Below are 18,798 nucleotides of genomic sequence, written 5' to 3'. Positions count from 1 at the left end.
CCGTCTCCCCGGCAGCTCCGGGTTACCTGCAGGGAGACAGAGGCACCTGGAGCTGCCGCCAAGTCACGCCTTCCTTCCCTCGGCCGCCGGAGCCGCAGGGAGGTGCGCGCCCTGCGAGCTGCTCCCATAAAAGCCGGCCGGGAAGGCTGGCTGTGTGTGACACCGGGCTGCGACACGAGGCACACCTCCATGGGCACCTGAAGAGCAGGTTGGGGTTTTTCCTCCGCCCTCAGAAGGATTGCTGCGGGAGGAGCGTCGGCGGGGAGATAGGGAAGGTGTTTGGCCAGGGATAGGTTACATGCACGGCCGAGCCTGTTTGTAAACTTCCAGGCTGGGATGGTTCTTCTTAGGAAATGCTCCAGTCAGCACAACGCCGGGATTTAGGAGTGTTTACATCATGGAGGTGTGATGTGGGGATCTGTAATGATCATTTTTCAAACCCACAGTGTTTCATTTGTGCTTTCGTGGTGAAGCCCAACACACAGCTAAGGTTGGATTTTGGTGTCCAGAGCTGGACTTCAATAATCCCTGTGGGTCCCTTCCAGCTCCCTCTCCTCTGGTTCGTGATTCTAGGATTGATAAAGTGCACTGGTTGCATCAGGCCCAAAGATTTATGGCCGCCTGTCAGGGAGCATCACGCCCTGGTTTGCCCCAGGAGACCGACATCCTCCCCCAGGCACTGTGACTGCAGGGTCCACTTACCCTTAAACTGTCCCTGAGGTGTAACCTGGGAGATTCAGATCCTCCTTTGACAGTAAAAACTGCACTGAGGGAATAAAAGTCATTCCCAGCCAGAGAAAAACAGATGTGCACTTTTCTGTAGGAGAAGAGAGTTTCCTCCAAGGACAATGTCCAGAAAACTGCACATTTATTTTGCTCTGGACCACGATGAGGCCAAGCCCCATGACCTCTGTGACAGCCCGTGGTGCCAAAACCCTCACCAAAACGCTGCTTTTCCTTGGAGCATCTGTCTCCTGTTTGCATCCCCCGGGTCCCACCAGGTCCAGGAAAAGCTGAGGAGCCCCTGGGCCACCCCACAAAGCGCCCAGCGAGGTGTTGTGGAGGGAGGGAGGGGCTTCTTCCCATCCTGGGAGGAAAACACAGCGATTGGGAAACCCTGCAAGGAGCCGGGACCTTGTAAAACCCAGCTGGGGCTTCCCGGCTCCCGGGGTTGAGCAATTCTTTCGCAAGGATCCGAGCGGGATGCGTCAGGCAGAGGGAGGGAGCTCCTGCATCACCCACAGCGCTCCTTCCCGTGGGAAAGGAGCCAGCGGTGATGCTGGGCTCTGATTTTCGGGAATCTCACATCCAGGCCCTGCCCAGGGCTTAGGTAAGGTGCTTAGCCAGGGCTTGGAGCAGATACAGAGGGATTTGGGCTTTATCGTATGGGAATCGGGAGGTGAAACCTCTCTGAGCTCATTTGTGCTCTTGAACTGGTTCCCCCTCCTTGTGCAGCTCTTCCAAAGGGCTGGAGCACGTCCAGCTGGCTCTGGCAGCTCCTGACAAGGCACAGCAGCACTGCCTGCCAGGGAATCCCTCCCCCTGCCCACCTGAGCCTGTTTGTGATCTCCACAATCTTAACATCACCCCAAATCCTTGTGTTCCTGCCAGAAAAGCAATGGAAAATATCTTCCCCCTTTCTAGGCAGGTAGGAAGAAAATTTCCCTTTGGTTTTGCTTTTGCTTTTCTCACCACAAATCCTCACCCATCATCCATGGAGCTGCTGCCCAGTAGAGCATCCTGGGGCTGTGCTGTGCATGGTGAGCCCGTGCCCATTGTGGCCCTCATTAGCCACCATGGCTAATTGAGCAGCAGGCTGATCCTTTCCTTATTTAGCATCATCCCCTTGGCACAGCCCTGCTGCTTGTAGAGACACATGGAGCTGCAAGAGCAAAATCCAGAATCTGCACCACACCCACGGGGTAGGGAGGGGGAACAATGCCCTGAGTGGGACTGGCAGAAATTCCAAGACAAAAAGGACACAGAAAAGGAGAAAAAAACGTGTTGATGAGTATAATAATAATAATAATAATAATAACAATAGTAATAATAATGCACCATAACAATCACAGCAGGCTGTTTTATTATCCAGCAAACTGGGGAGGAACAGCCTGGTTTGGGCTCAGGACCACATCCCTCTCTCTCATCTTTGTGTTCCCTCAGTTCTGTTTTGGGAAATTGTCTTTGATGAGATGGAATAAATGCAGGAAAATAATGTTGCTGTTTGCCCCTCACTCTGAGAAATTGCTGAACGGACTCAAGTTTCATTTTCTTGCTGCTGTTGATTTTTGCATGTTCAGGAAATTTAATGAAAAATTAATGTATTTTGCTATCCCATGGCTCAGGAAATGCTGGGAGTAGACTGAATCAGGACTATAATGTTAAGAAAACAACACTAATACAAGTTGTATTTCTTCACTCTATCATTTTCACGCCCTAAAAAATAACACAGCCCAATTTCAGTACCCTTACAGTATTTCCTATTTAATTGGACAATAAAGCTCCAATTCTAAGGAGATTATTTGGAAAGCCTTTCTTTTTTTTTGTCTTTTAAGTAGAAAATATCTGTTATGAAGACACACACAGCAAAGGAGCCATTCTCTGAGACTCCCTGAGCCCAAAATGATGATACTGTGAGCTCAAAACTCACAGCTCCTTCACCTGCTCCCCTGCCAGAACCAGGCTTGTTGCACTTTTGTTCCTCTTGTGCCACCTTGAGGGAAAAAATCTCTTCTGCATGGGTAGAATGGAGTTTGCTGCTACCCAAAAATCCAAACACTTCGCTTTAGGGTTGGGGTTTTCCTGGGCTGCTCCTGGTTTCTAAAGCAAAGAACATCTTGTCCCATCAAGGTTGAGTAAAATCCATAGGTCTGCCCCCAGGTGTGTAATGGGGAAGGAAGAGGAATTTAATGGAAGCTTTTGATTTCTTTTTGCACAGTTTCCATTGCTTAAATTGGGAGTCTCACCTGCTGGGGGACTCAGGATGAGTGGAACAAGCCCCACCATCCACTGCTCTGTCTGGGAAACTCTCTAAAAATCTTTGTTTTACACAGCCTCTCTTGTTGCTCTTGCCATTTTGTCTGCATGGAAAAATAACAAGGAGAAAATAATGGGAAGAAATAGGATTTACCTCTGCAGACTCACCAGAAAAAGTTGGGGGTATTTTTGAATTTTTGTTTGTTTGTTTGTTTTTTGTTGGTGGTTTTCTTTGTTTGTTTTGGGTTTGGTGGTTTTGGTTGATTATTTTCGTTTTGTTTGTTTGTTTGGTTTTGGTTTTGGTTTTTTTGTGCTGTCAGGGCAGAGCAGGAGCACTCCTGTCCCTTCGGAGGAGCAGGCAGAGCAGGATCCTGGGTGGGGCAGGTGGGTGGTGGAGGCTGGGAACGGCCCAGCCCCTGTCCTGTGCCAGCAGTGGGCACAGCCCAGCTCTGCCCTTCACCTTGCTGGGTTTCTCCACCCTCTGAGGCTCCTGCAAAGCTGCCTGGGCAGTGCTGGTGCAGCCCAAAGCAGCTGAGCTGGCAGCCCCAGCACGGCCCCCGTGCAAAGGGCCACTTCTCCTGGGGCATCACCGTCCACCTGCTCCTCTGTGGGCAGTGCAAATGCCAAAAACTGAGGGTCTGACCCAAAACAGGGGCCCCTCTGAGAGGGGACAGAGGTGGTGGATGTGTTTTGGGGTCTATCACCTCCCTCCCAGTGGACAAAATTACTTTTGTCTCCCTATGCTTGTGTTATGTTCTCCCAACAACTAAAACTGAGACGTTTTCTCCATTTTTTCCCCCTAATCCAAAGCTGAAAGTACATCGAGAAGACACAACAGAAACTCAGCAGGGTTGAAAAATAGACTGGTCACTTTTTATTGAGCACCAAAGCAGAACCTGAACAGCACAAACCAGGGAGGGGCCTCCTGGGGCTGCCCAGATCCTGGGGGGTGTGGGAGCTGTGGGCAGTGCAGCACTCAGTGACTCACAGGAAGGTTTTCATAGCACCAAACACGCTGCAGAGTGGTCATGAAAATGTTAAAAACATCCTTCAGCAGGCATTTCCTACTGTGCTGCATCAGGCTGCTGATGGAGCATCTGTTTCTGGAGAGCAGAGCAGCTGAGGACAGCTCACCTGCTCTGTGTTTTCATTTCAGTGTCTGAGTTTCACATTCCAGTGTTTCACTGCTGAAAACACAGCACTTTGTCAAGTCCCTTCTGTGGCTTTTGTTTCTGAGTTTGACAATTAATAACTTGAATTAACTTGGAAAAATCCCCCTGAGCATTATAGCACCACTATAGAAGGGTGATGGCTGTGAAACACCCAGTAAACAGAAATTCATCATCAAATTATTAATTTGTCAATTTTCTTTTTATTTTTAAATTTAATTCTTTTTGCAAGCAGAACATACCTGCACTGTCCCACCCAGGTGGTCAGGTATGTGCTTCAGCAGCTACAAAGAAAACAGACACTGAAGTGAATGTGTCCACTCAAATTAAGCAGATTTTGGGCTGCTTTGAGAGATTAGGCTGAGATTTGAAGTTTTAATCTTTCAAATTTGTGAATGCACACCACCAGTTTTTCAACGAACTCCTCACAAGGTTTTAGGAATTTTTTAGTTTAAAATAGAACATTTTGGCATTTACCCTTTGGGGCCAGCAGTGATCACTGGAGGGCTTTGCTCATTTAATCAGAATTTGATTTTTTTTCCTGCAGGAAGTAATGCTGAACAAAATCAACCCATTTCACTGAGCAGCACTGAGGAGGGAGGCTGCAGTAGGATAAGTGACAAGTTTCTGGTCTGAACACAGATTGGAACTATAAAATATTGATTGGAGCCTGGACAACCTGGTCTAGTGGAAGGTGATGAGCTTCAAACTCCCTTCCCAAACCATTCCACAATTCTCTGCTTCTGTGGCTCCTGTGTCCAAGCAGGAATTAAGATCTCACTGCAGAAAGCTGCATAGGACAAAATTATAGAAACAGCTCTGCCCAAACTTGGTGCTGCATTTAATATCTTGCACTTTGAAAAAGAGTGAGTACAACAAATGGAGATATTTAGGAAAATGTGGAGCCCTTCAGCTGTTCCTTTGCTCTGTAAAGCACCCAGGAGTGTGTTTAGAATAGGAAACAGAAGAGCAGTTTGGCACCTTCCATCTCTGCAGCTGCAAATGTCATGTGCAAAGTATCAAGAGTTTTAGGAGTGTCTTGGATTTGGCTGAAACCATTTAGTGAGTGGAAAAAAAAAATCGTGTATTTTGTGAGTGGAAGCAGGGGCTTGCATTTGTGAATTGGGTATTTATATGCAGTGCTACTACTGTGCAAATGAAAATGTTAATTTCATGCAGGCAGATGGGGACATGGACTAAACCATGGAGCAAAAGGGGCTTTTCTGCCAGACAGTTCTGGCTGGATTGTCACAATAAATGCAACTGTCCCTTTAGGACTGCCACAGGAAAGGAAAACAATGGAAAATGTGTTTTTCATTGTATAATGGTAAACAGCTAAAAGAAGCTGTGAGGCCCAAATACCAATATCCAGACTTTAAGGATTTAGGGAAATCAACACAAAGGTACAGGACTCCTGAGGAGCAGTGGCCCATCTGCCAGACAATCCTTTTCAGCACGCAAATTTATCCTGGCTTTGATTTTCTAACACATTTAACACATTATCCAGACTTCAGGCCTCTTGCTGAGACTTTGCAGGTACAAACCCCCAGATTTTGTGAGTATTAACTGTGCTGGCTAAAAGCAGCACATTACAAAACCTGGCATGCATTTGTGTGTCAGCCTGGATATTGTAGGAAGGAATCTGTTCCATTATTAACTCTCAATCTGCAGCTCACCAGACTGAGAAGAGGAAAGTAACCTAAAATCATTTATAAAGCTGTTTTTGCTCCTAGCTTAAACTTCCTCAAATTCTTAAGACTTCAGGTTTAGCCATTTAAAGTGGGTGTCAAGCCTGGTTTTTATCTGGGTATAAATAGAAGAAACTTGCAGATTTCTTTGAATTTTAAGCTGATGAAAAGGCTTTTGTAAAGGGGTTGTTCTAGACAGGCAGGCACTGGATTTGATCCAGAGAACCTCTTTGGTCTCACCTATTTTAAAGCAGCTTAGAGATGATATTTAGGTAGAATTCTGACGTCACTGGGTTGTGTTCACAGGCCTGAAATCTGAATTGGTCACACAACAAGCACATGAAGGGCTGGCTCTGTGTCAGCAGCCTGATCATGGCACTGTGGCTTTCAGGGATCCCTTGGAGGTGTTTGCATTTCATTAGTAGAAGGGCAGCTGATAAGCAGTGTGGTTTCCTTCAGGGGATCACATTTCTCCCCTTCCTGGTGGGGTTAAAATCCAAACTCATCCTGTTCCTTGGATAATGAATCTTTTGGTCAGTGGTGGGCAGGGATCAGGGGGTGCTGGAGATGTGGAGCTCTGGGACCAGAAAGCTGCTGGGTGAAAGCATTCCTTGGCAGAGTGGTCCAGCTGGGTGAAAACCAAACAACAAAAGACAAAAAAAGAGGAAGAGCAATTAAAATATTTATCCTTCCTAGGATGTTTGCACAGAACTTGTCCTTAAGTAGCTGAGCAATCTTAACAGCCAGCCTGACGTAGGTACAGAACTCTTTGTTTTCACAACTCCCAGCTAAACCCAAGTTAATTTTAAAGTGAAGCTGAAAGTGTTGAGAAAACCATCTTGGGAGAGAACTTTTGGTGTAATAAATATTTTCATTCTTGCCTGATGCAAGGCTGATAAAACAGACAGAGCTTTTGCTGTTGGCTCTGGCCAGATCCATGTGCCTTTGCTCACATCAGTGGGTGCCACTGCCCAGCACAAGTGTTCACACACGTGAAATTATCCCACAAAACCCCCCATGTGCTGAAGGATTTTCAAGACTGACCCTTTTTGCAGTCAGGCCAGAATAAACAGCTTTTAAATTTGTCTGGCAGGCCCAGTTACACCTGTGCTAGAAGAAGCCCCTAAACACAAAGTTTAAAATCTTAAGGAACACCAGTTATTTTTCATCCTAAAAATCACTCCATCCTCTAAATACCCACAAGGCAAAGGTTCTGCAAAGAAATCAGGTGTGTCTGGTGGAATGAGAGTGTTTCATGCACCTGCACAGGGTTTTAAGGTGCTGTCCTTACTCCAGCATTTTGCTCAGAGGAAATACCACCCTCAGACAATGTTTCTGTGAATAATTGCATTCTAAGCACCAGCTATTTCCACCCAGCTTTCCCTTTATTCACAGGGCACTTACCCAGGCACACCTTCAATTAGCCTAAATGCTTCTGCTGGTTTTTCACATAGCCAACCAAATTGTTGGAATTGCTCCCTGTAAAACAAACATCAGCAAAGTCAGGTTTTGGGGTTGGGCCCTGGCAAATGGTTTCTTGAGGTTCCCTCAGCAGTGCAGGTTTATTGGTGTCATTATTTAACAGATAGCTGGGCTGGCCCACACTGGAGGAGAGGAAAGGAAATCCTCTCCTGGTTTTATCAGCCAAAGTGGCCAAATTTGGAAATCTTCTGTCAAAGCTGCTGTCTAGTTATACCTGAGTGTCACTTCCAATCTGATCCAGATCCAAGAGGGAGGAACCAGGAGCTTTGGAACTGTGAGGAAAGATGTGGGAGATGCTCCTGCTTTCTCTGAGCCCCAGATTTGTGAGGGACCTGACACCTCTGAGGGAATTCACTGGGCTCCAGCCATCCCTTATCTCTTACCACAGTCCACCACCCTGCTTTTGACAGAGCTCTGTGTTCAGCTGCAACACAAAGGAGTCCTGGGCCAAAAGCAAAGCTCCAAAAATATGCTTAAAAATAACAAAAAGATTATTGGACTGGGTGGTTCCCCTGGCAGAAAACTATTCAACTCATTCTGTCACAGCTGAAAATTCTGGTTCTCATAAGTCCACAGTCAGGACATTGTAGATCTTAAAATAAGATCTGACCAAAGCATAGAGAGTTGAAGATAAAGAATATTTTTTTTTCTATGTACAAACCTTCATATCATAAGGAGCAAATTCCTTCTAGGCATTGCAAGAATGATAAAGCTTAATAATAATAATAGTAATAACAACAAACACTTCATGCCAGCAGCTTACCAAAATATTCCTTGTAATACTTATGCCTCAGGTTGTGTCCATCTGGAAAAGAAGGTTCATGGTGAGAACATACCCAGTCAGCCTTCATTTTTTGTGTTAAATTTTGACCTGCTGTGTACAGCACAGAGAAATTAGAGATAGGGAAATAATGGCCTCACAATGAGGGAAATAAAAGTCCTCTGTGGCTGAAGTAATTTGGGTTGCTATAAACCTCTTATAAACTGCTGAGATTACTGAGCTCTGTGGACACAACTCATTTGCCATAAGAGTGGGAATTGCCACTAGCATTTTATAACCTTTTCAATAGCTACAAGTCAAGGAATCAGAGGCTTTCCCAAATGAAATAAAATTTGGGTAACCTTTCAGACCATCTTTTAACATTTTACATAATTCAAGTTCCAGCTAGGTTGTTCTGTTTGCCATTTATGTAATTATTTAGGCCCTTAGAAATACTTCATGTCTAAGATCCCCACAGTTCTGCATTACATTGGTTACTATGAATGTTATTAAAGAAAAGGTTATAAAAGACATGGTCCAAAAGCCTGAGAAAAAAACTCTTAATCTGTTTTGGAAGCAGCTCAGAGACCTGGTTTGATGCTTCTCCTGTTTTTTACAGTGACCAAATGGCAAAACTGATGTCTCATGTCTCTGCACTGAGGTGATTTGTAGCCCAGTGCCAATGTACATATCCTACCATTCAATGAATATCTAAACATGCTATGAGCTTTCCTGGAAAATATTTTGGCATGTATGAAATTCTTTTTTGGGCAAATGCGTCAGCAGAATGAAGGCAACAAAGTTTTAGATGCAAAAAGCAAAGTCAGAAGACAAAACTGGAATTTAAAACTCAAATTTCTCATTGAAGCATGCAGTAACTTATAAATATTTCTAATTTTTGTGCTGTGTAGTAACAGCACAGGCAGACACAGCCCCAGAGGACACTGGCATGAGTGTCCTGGTGTCCTGGTCCCTTCCTTTCTGCTTCTGCCCTGCAAACATCAGCATGCATGAGAAGTTTTTTCCATTTAAGAGAGAGGGGAAAGTGTGGGAAATGGATTTGCAGAGAATTCTCAAAGTCTGATAGAAAGCTCACACAGTGTGCATCTGTGTGCAAACCTTGAGACAAGAAATGCTGACTTAGAAATGCCATGGAATAGGACAAACACTGCTGAGAGAGAAATGGAGCTAGAAACAAGTTTCAAAGCGTGGCCTTGCAAATAAGACTGGATACTTTGGAGAAACAGAACTGTGAAAGATGCATTGTGGTGGGACCCACAAGGGGTAATTTTAGATTATTGGCTTTAAGGCATCTACAACACTGGTGTGGCTAAAGCTGATAGGCCAAGAAATGCTTAAAGTGTATTGTAATTAATAAATAGTTGGCTTCTGATTGTGATGGCACGAGTTATAAAATCTGCATTGTCCCACCTTTCACCTGAGACAGAAAATAGAATCAAAGTTTTTCAAAGACCTTTCAGCTGCCCCATCTGTGAGTCAGAAAAGGGCCTCATCCCCCCGAGGGAGGTTCCTGCCTGCACCCACCTGGGTTTCCCCGGAGCTTGATGCACTGGCCCCTGTTGGGGATGCCCTCGGCCGTGTTGCCCGGGTTGATGATGTGGCACTCGTAGCCCGTGGGGCAGTGCAGGGGCTCGTCCCCGTCCTCCGTGGTGCTGCAGGCCTCAGCTGCAAGAGAAACCTGTCATGCTGTGACACCCACAGGGACCCCAACGCGGCCACCAGCCCGCCTCAGGCTCCCTGCCATGGAGGCTGGCCCCTCCTGGCACAGCTCACCCCACCTCTGGTGCTGCAGGGTTCTAGCTTGTATGTTTGTCGTGTATTTGTAATCCTGCAATTCTTTGGTGTGATGCCTTAAGTGTAGCTTCTGTATCTTTCAGATTATGTACTTCATTGGTGTGTGACTCTGAGCTTCATATAAAGTATTAGCAAGTTCTCCTCACAGCTCAGTCACACAAAACAATCCTTTTCCAGCCCCAGGACCAAGGACACCATTGCAGCTTCAGGCCCAAAAAGCATAAAAAACAGTGAACTAAGAAGAGCAAATTGGGAGGATGGGCTTCACAACCTGAAGCTGTAATTGGAAAATTAACCCCAATATGTAAATGGACCAAAACTTATAAAAGTGTGAAAGCTTGTGACCTGGGGTCCATTTTGGGTGTGGCCATGGCCAGGCTCTTGTGCTGCCCAAGGTGTATCCTTTGAAGGCCTTTTAATAAATCCCTACTTTATTCCTTTAACTCTGTTCCAGGCCAGCCTCTTTAGGCACTAAGTGTGTAACTCTGAACTCCATGTACAGTGTGAGCTGCTGCTTTCCCATTTTGGGCTGACACAACAATTCCTCTCCAGGCCTGGCAGTCAAGGACACCTCACTGCCTCAGGCCCTGGGAGATGGAAACAAAAGTGAGTTGGGGGGAGCAAACTGGGGGTAAATGACTTCATAACCTGAAGCTGTAATTGGCAGATGAACCCCCAATATGGAAATGGACCAAACTTATAAAAGTGTGCAAACCTGTGACCCATCATCTATTTTGGGTGTAGCTCCTGGGGGGCTTTGTCTGCCCTAAATGTACCTGAAGGCCCTTCAATAAATATAAATAAACTGCTTTTTACCCTCTTGATTTTGTCTGACCTCTGTTTTTAGGTAGCCCAAAGAGGCATCAGCAGTGCCCACCATGCAGGATGATCATCCCCCCATGGGGCTGTTCTCCCCAAGCAGGGACAAGTGTGTCCCACCAGGCAGGGACAAGTGTGTCCCACCAGGCAGGGACGTGTCCCACCAGGCTCTAGGCTGGGTGAGGAGTTGGAAACACGAGCAGGAAGCTGGCAGTGTGCTGCTGTGCTCTCTGCTCCACACCCACAGACCTGCTGCTGAATCCAAACCTCAGGAGTGACTCACCAAGGGGTCAGGCAGTGCCACCCCTGTCCCAAAGAGAGGTTTCACCACTCTGACCTGGGACAGGCAGCAAGTGCAGCTCAGAATGAGAAGGCAAAGCAGGACCTGGGCAGTGTTTGTGGCCATTACATGTACAGACTCTGCAGGGCCACTCCTCCCTCTGACTTTTAATTTCAAGTACCTCTGCTGTAATTCTCATGCCATGACTGATGGTTCTTGCTTCCCTAATTACTCCCTCAAGCTGAGATGAAGGTGTTCAGATAAGAACAAATAATATAAGCATGACAAGGATAGATGAGGAGGAACCTATTTTATCTTGTTTCTAGCTGTGCAGCTCCAATGAGCTGGAGGCAGAATTTTCTCTTCAAGAACTTGGAGTTTCCATAATAGATGAGAGTTGAGGCTCAGCGAGTCTAAAACCATCTGTGTAAGACCAAAGAGGGGAATTTATTGGCACTACCTGGATCTGTCTAAAGCTGATCAAAAGCTGGGTTAACTTTTCCATGAAAAACCCAAAAACTTCAGGTTCCATACATCTGGGGATGCCTCACAGAAGAAAACTTCTCTTCCCAGCTCCCCACTCCCTCCTTATTTCAGTTTTAGGTACTGTAAAAAATTCATTAAAACCCTTTTCCTATGGAATGAACCTGAGAAGCTCAATCTCATTGTCAGTCTCCAAATTTAGATGCCCCAGTTGGCACAGCTCTGCAGCAGTTTGCCAGGGCTCCTGTCCAAGTCACCTTCAGATCCAAGAGCCACAGCCCCAGCCCAAGGCATCTGGGTGATGAGGCCACTCTGGATTAAAGGATCTCCCATTCCAAGTCCACCCACATTCTATCAGGAAGCTGGCAGAAAATGATGTGTATGATGACAAAGCCTTTTTCTAAAAGGAAGATATATCTCTAATTATTTGAAGAATGGGTACAAGCCCAGCACCCTGCAGCATTCCTAGTGCTCTGCTGGATAATCCATATCCATAAAAAGTATTTACTGCAGCAGAAAGCAGCTCCCAGCACCAGACAGAGTTATTCCTGTGGAAACTCCTGACAAATACCAGCAGCCCCAGCAGCCCAACATCCCAGGCAAGCTCTGTGTATGAGGGATTCATTCTCCAGGGCCTTTGTGGGATTATGGACATTGCAGAGAAGACAGAGAAATGTCCTGTACCTTGTAAGACTTCCTCTGGGCCATCCAAAAGCCACCCATTGCCTCCCAGCCAGCGGGGTTTGGGCTGAACCAGCCAGTCCAGGACTGCAGAACACAGAAATAAGAGACCACAGTGTCAAGATGTAGCAGCCACAGGGCACAGAATTATGGAAAAGTCATGGATTTCCTCTAAGGGCCCGTGAGGAGGCTGCCTGATGGATTCATCTGATTTGGACTTATATTCATGTTTTTGTTGTCCCAGTGGAAAGGGAGACATGGATGTTGTCCAGGGCCACAAGAACCTGGTGTCCTAGAGGCTCAAAGAGCTGCTGCTTCCCATTCCCATTCCCATTCCCAGTCTCATTCTCATTCCCATTCCCATGGCAGAGGATGGTGAGCTGGCTGCCTCACTTCTGTCAGCACCAATTCAGGCCAGGATTGCCTCTTTTCCTGAATACAGAAACACAGAATGTGGGGTTTGGGTTGGAAAGGACCTTAAGGATCACCTCATTCCAATCCCTTGCCTTGGGCAGGGACACCTTTCACTATCCCAGCTTGCCCCAAGACTCATTCAACCTGTCCTTGGACACTTCCAGGGATGAGGCATGGAAAATACCATGCCAGGAAAACAACTGCCCTTGAGAGATTTCTGCAATTCATCCAAGTAGAAATTTTCCCACACCAGCTTTCCTTGGACACTTCTAGAGTTGGAGCATGGAAAAAGCTCCTACCATGCTGGGAAAACAACTGGCCTTGAGTGACTTCTACAATTCAACCAAGTGGAAATTTTGCCTCATGAGCTTGCCTTGGACACTACCAGGGACAGAGCATGGAAAATGCCATCCTGGGAAAACAACTGCCTTTGAGTGACTTCTACAACTCATCCAAGTAGAAATTTTCCCACATCAGCTTCCCTTGGACACCTCTTTCACTCATCAACCCCGCAGAAACCCCAAGTGCGAAACAGAACCCGCGCTCCAACCTCCCACCCCGCGCCAACGCACATGAAGACCACCCCCACCACCACCCCCATCCCCACAAGCCCCTCTCTCTCTGCCAGCTCCCCCGGGGCTCCCTGTACCTGGCGGGGGCTGCACGGACTCGAGGCAGGCGTAGATGCAGCCGTTGTAGCAGCAGCGCTTGTGGCGCTGGCACTCGGCGTCGGAGCGGCAGCTGGGCACCTCGCAGGCGCGCTCCGGCAGGCTCTGCGGCGGCGGCGGGCACCGGTCGCTCTTCTGCTGCTGCTGGGAGCTGTGAGAATGAAGAGGGTACTCATAATCCTTTGCAAAGAGAAGAAAAGGAAATCAGGTTGGCTGTAAGGTGAGTTACGGAACATCCTGCAGGAGGAAGCGGGAGGAGGTGTTGTAAAAGCAGGCTACCCCAGCAAGGGGAGAGAATGGTTGTTCCAGATTGCAGTGAAAGGTCATCTGCAGACGGAAATGGGACCAAAATAATACTGGCAAATAATGGCTACATGAAAAAAACACCAAACAATTACTGCAGTTGCTTCACAGATGATTCAGAACCCAAGAAGCCAAAACTGCAATGAACAGCTGGCTCCATGAATGAAATTTCCGTTGGGGAACAATATAACAGTTGTAGCCAAATAACTTTGGACCTCATGACCTCCCTGCCCATTTTCTCTGGTCACCTATTGCTCACAACTCATTGCTTTCAAAATAAGAATATTTTGCTTGTTTGGTTTAATAAACCCCCTTGTTTATGGGTGCATAAAACAGGATTCCCTCATTCCCCAAAATAACCTGGTTAAGGACATCTCCAGGTTTGGGTTATAAGGTTTATAAGAGCTCTCCCAGCATTCACAGTTTGGCTCCGATTTATTATTTTTGCAGATTGTGACAACAATCAAAATTTCTTTAAAAACATTTTTTCAGTGCAGGAGGTAAATTTCTGTTTTCCAGGGAGACTTATTAAATATTTTAATGACAATATCTGCCTTAGATAGCCAGAAACAAAGTAAGGGGAAAAATTCAGAGTTCAGCTGAGGAACAAAGATGAGGGAGACCCTGGATGGAATCACTCAGTCTCAGGCATAATTTCAATAGGGATGCAGTCTGCCTCCCAAAAATCCCAGATCTGTTCTGTTATTTGTGTCTGGAACTGGTCCCTGAGCTTGTGTCAAAGCACAGCTCTCTGCTCATTCATGTTCTGCATGGAGCCCCTCGAGGTGACACATGAGGTTTATTTCAGCCTCCCACCACCAGCTCTGGCCCTGGCAGGTGTTCCCAAACACGGGCCATAAAACAAACAAACAAACAAACAAACAAACAATACACAGGATGAATTTTGAATCCTCCAATATTTCCATTAAAGACCTGGGAAATCACCCGTCAATGATAATCAAAGTGGCAAACATCAGCCTGAAAGCAGCTTAATGTGAAGGACAAGACCAAAGCAATGGGAATAATTTTCTCCTGTTGTTAGCTCAGGATCTGCTGTTTGCAGCTGGAAGAACCCTGCAGAACTGGGGTGGGCTCCAAGAAGATGCACACCAATGAGGAAAAGGTTGGAAAGCAGGAAATGCAGAGAAAGGTTTTTGTGTGTGTGCAGGTTCCAAGGGGAGCTGAGGCTGCTCTGCTCACAGGTTACTCTGAGGATATGGGGGCCAGAACACAAAGAGGGTACCCCAGGGCTGATTTATGACAGCTGGCTGCTGCAGGGTAAGTAAATTGTTGGAAGAGCATTACAGCAGCTGGGAGGAATTCTTCATTTCTGGAAAACTTGAGAAGAAGGCTGGGATTTTTCTCAAACCCTTGCTGTAGTTGTCGGTGGAATGAAATCCAGACTGGCCCAGATTTTCCCAACAGACATGATGGGTGTTTTATAATGAACTGAACCCACTCCCAGGTATCTCCCTCCCTCTGCCCCTTGGGAACAATCCCTGCAGTGTGGGGGCTGCAGAACACCAGCTGCAAATCACTAAACTTGTCAAATGTCCCTTTGGAAAATACATGGATTTGTTTTAAAGCCCAGGTCCTGCATCCCACTGTGACTGCCAGGTTTTTCTCCTCACTGCAATCCCTCTTCCTCCCTTCTCCAGCCCCACTTGACCCCTGCTTGCCAACCAACAGCCTTCCTCACCCAGGGTGAATGAAACCCCCCTGGCCAGACCCCAGCCAGCTCCTCATCCTCACTCCTGCCATTCTGCACCCAGCATTTTTCTGGACACACTCCTCCTGCTGCTGCAGCCTCAGATTTTCTGGGCTCAGACCACACAGATCTGTGTCCTTTGGGCTCCCACAGGGGTGGGACAGTCCCACAGGTCCTGTGGCCCATGTGACACATGGCTGCACGCTGCCATGAGCACCTCCATCTGTCATCCCTCTGTCCAAATGACTCACAAATCAGCTGCTCTGCCCCCAGACTCTGATTTTTCCAACCACAGGGAACACACAGCATTTGGTAGGAAAGAAAACATCCCTGTGAGAAAGCAGAGGGGCTGCCAGAACTGCCTCCTGCTGCAGGAGAGGATGCAGAGCAGACGCTTTCCCCCTTGACAAGGCTTGGAGGAGGAGAAAGAAAAGCATTTTCTGTTTTCCCTGGATCAATGTTTCTGTCAATATGAGCAATTCTAGCTGAGCTTGCCAGATCAGTAGCACCTGGATTCAGGGCTGCCAGGAAAAACAGCACTTTGAAGAAGTGCAGGTTGAAAGAAGAGGATATATCCCCAGGGGAGCTGGCTCCTTATCTGAAAATCAACATGTAAATTCCTCTTCTGCTCCTGTCCCATCTCTCTGGGTCATTCACCTCATAGCTCCTATTAAATTTGAGCTTCACTTTGAAATATGGCAGAAGAACATCCAGATAAATGCACTTTGCAGTGAGTGATTTTGCAGGAAATGCAGATCTTTGTGTCACCATTTTCCAATTAAAGTGCAAACCAGAGGACACCCTAGCCCAAGAGAGGCTATAAGGAAGACTTTTTACAAAATCCTGAGGTGCCTTTCAAACATCAGCACAATGATTTCTGCACAATTTCAAGGAGACAGAATTTCAGTTTTCTCACTGGGGGCAAGGGATGTGTGTCACAATTCTGAGTCAGCAATTGCACAAACCAAATGTTGCCATGCACGAACATCACTCTAAAAGTCATGGGCATAAAAACATCCTTTTGGAATGAAAAGCTGCAGAAAACAGATGGAGGGATCTGCCTGTGACACTGAGGTGCTGTTTACACACATGCAGTGGTTGGAAGATGCAGTCAGACCTGAGCATAAGAAAATAAACTGGGGCTTGCACCCAAGCAGTTCATGGGGCAGAAACCTTGGCTCAGTGCTGGTTTCTGAGGGACCAAGCAAAAATTTCAAACTTTTTTTTTTCTTTTTTAAACAGCAAGTCCCAAAACTCAAGCTACCAAATTATTTCCTTTTCTTTTCAATTCCCATTTCCTCTTTGACCATCTCTGAGAGTCATTTGGCCCAGACACACCAGGGCAAGACCCAGCACCATCCCCTGCACTCGTTGCTGTCCCAGTTCCAGCTCCAGCGCTCTTGCTTAACCAGAGTGAAGGTCCCTAAAGGTTTCCCAGCAGTAACTGTGCTTTGGGCAGCTCTCCCCAGAGTGGGACTGGGGGTGGTGGCTGTGCCCAGTGCCCTGTGGAGCCTGCAGGCTGCCAGGAGCAGGCACAGATGGTGGCACCCAGGGTGTGCCAGGGCGTGGGCAGCAGCTCTGGGATGTGCCAGGCACAGCCTCAGGGATGGATTTCTGGGATCACCACCCTTTATAGGGCGATGGGCACGCTGCTCTGGCACCGTGGGGCTGAGCTCTCAGTGCTCCAGGGATTTACAGAGCCGTGGGCAATGCCCCCATCCCTCCCTCCAGCACCATTTACCCCAAAAGCCAGCATAGGAGCTGGGCAGGGAACCCTCCCTGTTCCAAGCAATAAATCCCATTATTGTTCCCCCACTAAATCTCTCCCCGGAGCCTCAGGGTTTGCATCCCCCTCCTCCCCGGTCCCTTTTCCTGTTGCCCCGGGGTTTTTCCAGGGAAAGCGGCGCCTGTGCCATCCCAAACCTCTCTCCCCGCTCCCCAAGCTTCCCCCTGCAGCAGCTAGGTGGCAAAAGTCCCGCACAGCCTGGGAAAACTTCACGGATGGCTGTGATACCGAGCCATCCCGCCGATCCCACACTCCTTTATCCCAAACCACGCCAGGATAACTCCCCTTTTCTCGGCCAGCATCCCCCGAGCCCCCCAGCCCCACTCACATCGTATTTCTCCGTCATTTTCAGCAGAGCGCGTTTCCACAGGCTCCTGGCACAGCCCGGCTCCGGCAGCACCACCAGCACACACAGCGCTGCAGCCAGGAGCTTTTTACAGAAAAGATTTTTTTGCATCTCTGGAAGCAGCCTGGAACTCTTTTTTTTTTTTTTTTTCTTTCTTTTTTTTTTTTTTTTTTCCCAGGGAGAGATGGAAGCAAGACCCCGGAGCTGTCGGGGTTTGCGAGGAGGGAGGAGAGGAGGGAGGGAAAGAGCGAGGGCTGAGCACTCCAAGCTTTTCCCTGCGCAGCTTCTGGGAAGGCAAAGGGGAAGGAATTAAAAAAAAAAAAAAAAAAGAAAAAAAAAAAAAAGAAAAAGCAAAAAAGGAGCCCAGAGGCAGGAGCCGGGAGCTGCTGTTGAACTTGTTTAAGTTAGATCAGGTTCTCGGCTCACATGTTCGCACAAAGCTCACGCTCTCCTTGAGTGATGGACGGGAAGATTACTTGGAAAGATTATTTTTAGACCTTTGTTCCCAACATCTGGCATCCTCCGAGAGCCCCATTCAGAGGCGAAGCGTGGGATCAGATGACAGCTGCCGCAGGGGGAAATGAAGGTCTCGGAGGGGTGGGCTCGGCAGATTTTTTTGCAAACAGTTCACCCAAACTTCCCAAGAGCCTGGTGGGCTCTCCCTTTGTGTGCTTCCTGCTGCCTTGACAAAGTGACAACTTCATCTGGAGCCCACTGGAAGGAAATGGTTTAATGACATGATAAACATCCAGGGGCTTTCATTAAACCGAGGTGACGTTGGTTTTCTGAAAATTATTTAGAAGGAGGGGAAAGACCATTAGGAAAAAATAAATTGGGGTGTGGAATAGGGAAGGAAGGTGGCTTGGAAATTACATGAGCACACAGAGAAAACAAGGAAGGGGACGTGAGTCAGGCTGGGCCTGACAATGGGAGGCATGGAAGGAGTGGACGTGGGGTTTTGGACATCTCTGTGGACATCCAGGGCCTGCAGGATGGGAATGGTGCTGGAGTCAGGCTGAAAGTGCCCAGCATCCTGCCTGGGGTGGACACAGAGGCAGGTGCAAAGGAGAGCTGTAAGAACAAGGCATTCATACACATTGGTGTGTATAAATGTGTTTATCTGCGTGTGTGTCACTTTAGAGACATCAGGTGGGCTGCTCAGGGCATGCTGAGCCAAATGTGGGGCTGTTTATTTTATAATTCCCCCTGAATTTCTCCTCCAGCAGCTTGTCCAGCTTCCACCTGAGTGAAGGAAGGAACAGAACCACAAAAGTTGTCAAGATGCAGACACTAAGCCCTGTTTGCCTTCAGTTTACCCCAGCTGCAGCCCTGCTGAGCAGAGAGGAGCCTTGCTGGATTTATTTTATATCCACTCTAAAATGGGTCTGCAGAGGAGTGTTATACCCTGTGGATACACAAA

The 18,798-nt window shown here is 47.3% G+C and overlaps 1 protein-coding gene across 1 annotated transcript; it reads right to left on the bottom strand.

Annotated features, from left to right (window-relative positions):
- Positions 1-3,827: 3,827 nt before the first annotated feature.
- On the bottom strand, positions 3,828-17,781 carry WFDC1 (WAP four-disulfide core domain 1). Its single transcript, XM_071440765.1, has 7 exons — positions 17,361-17,781; positions 13,217-13,415; positions 12,157-12,240; positions 9,621-9,761; positions 8,079-8,120; positions 7,238-7,312; positions 3,828-6,461 (listed from the first exon to the last, which is right to left on the bottom strand). The coding sequence occupies exons 1-6, from the start codon at positions 17,487-17,489 to the stop codon at positions 7,254-7,256; spliced, it is 654 nt and encodes a 217-aa protein (XP_071296866.1). The 5' UTR covers positions 17,490-17,781; the 3' UTR covers positions 3,828-6,461; positions 7,238-7,253.
- Positions 17,782-18,798: the final 1,017 nt, after the last annotated feature.

The sequence above is a fragment of the Agelaius tricolor genome, unplaced genomic scaffold (genome assembly GCF_023055355.1).
Source record: "Agelaius tricolor isolate 1412-34295 unplaced genomic scaffold, bAgeTri1.0.p SCAF_15, whole genome shotgun sequence".
NCBI lineage: Eukaryota > Metazoa > Chordata > Aves > Passeriformes > Icteridae > Agelaius > Agelaius tricolor.
Note: the sequence above shows the minus strand (reverse complement) of the source record. Positions and strands in the feature narration are given on the sequence as shown.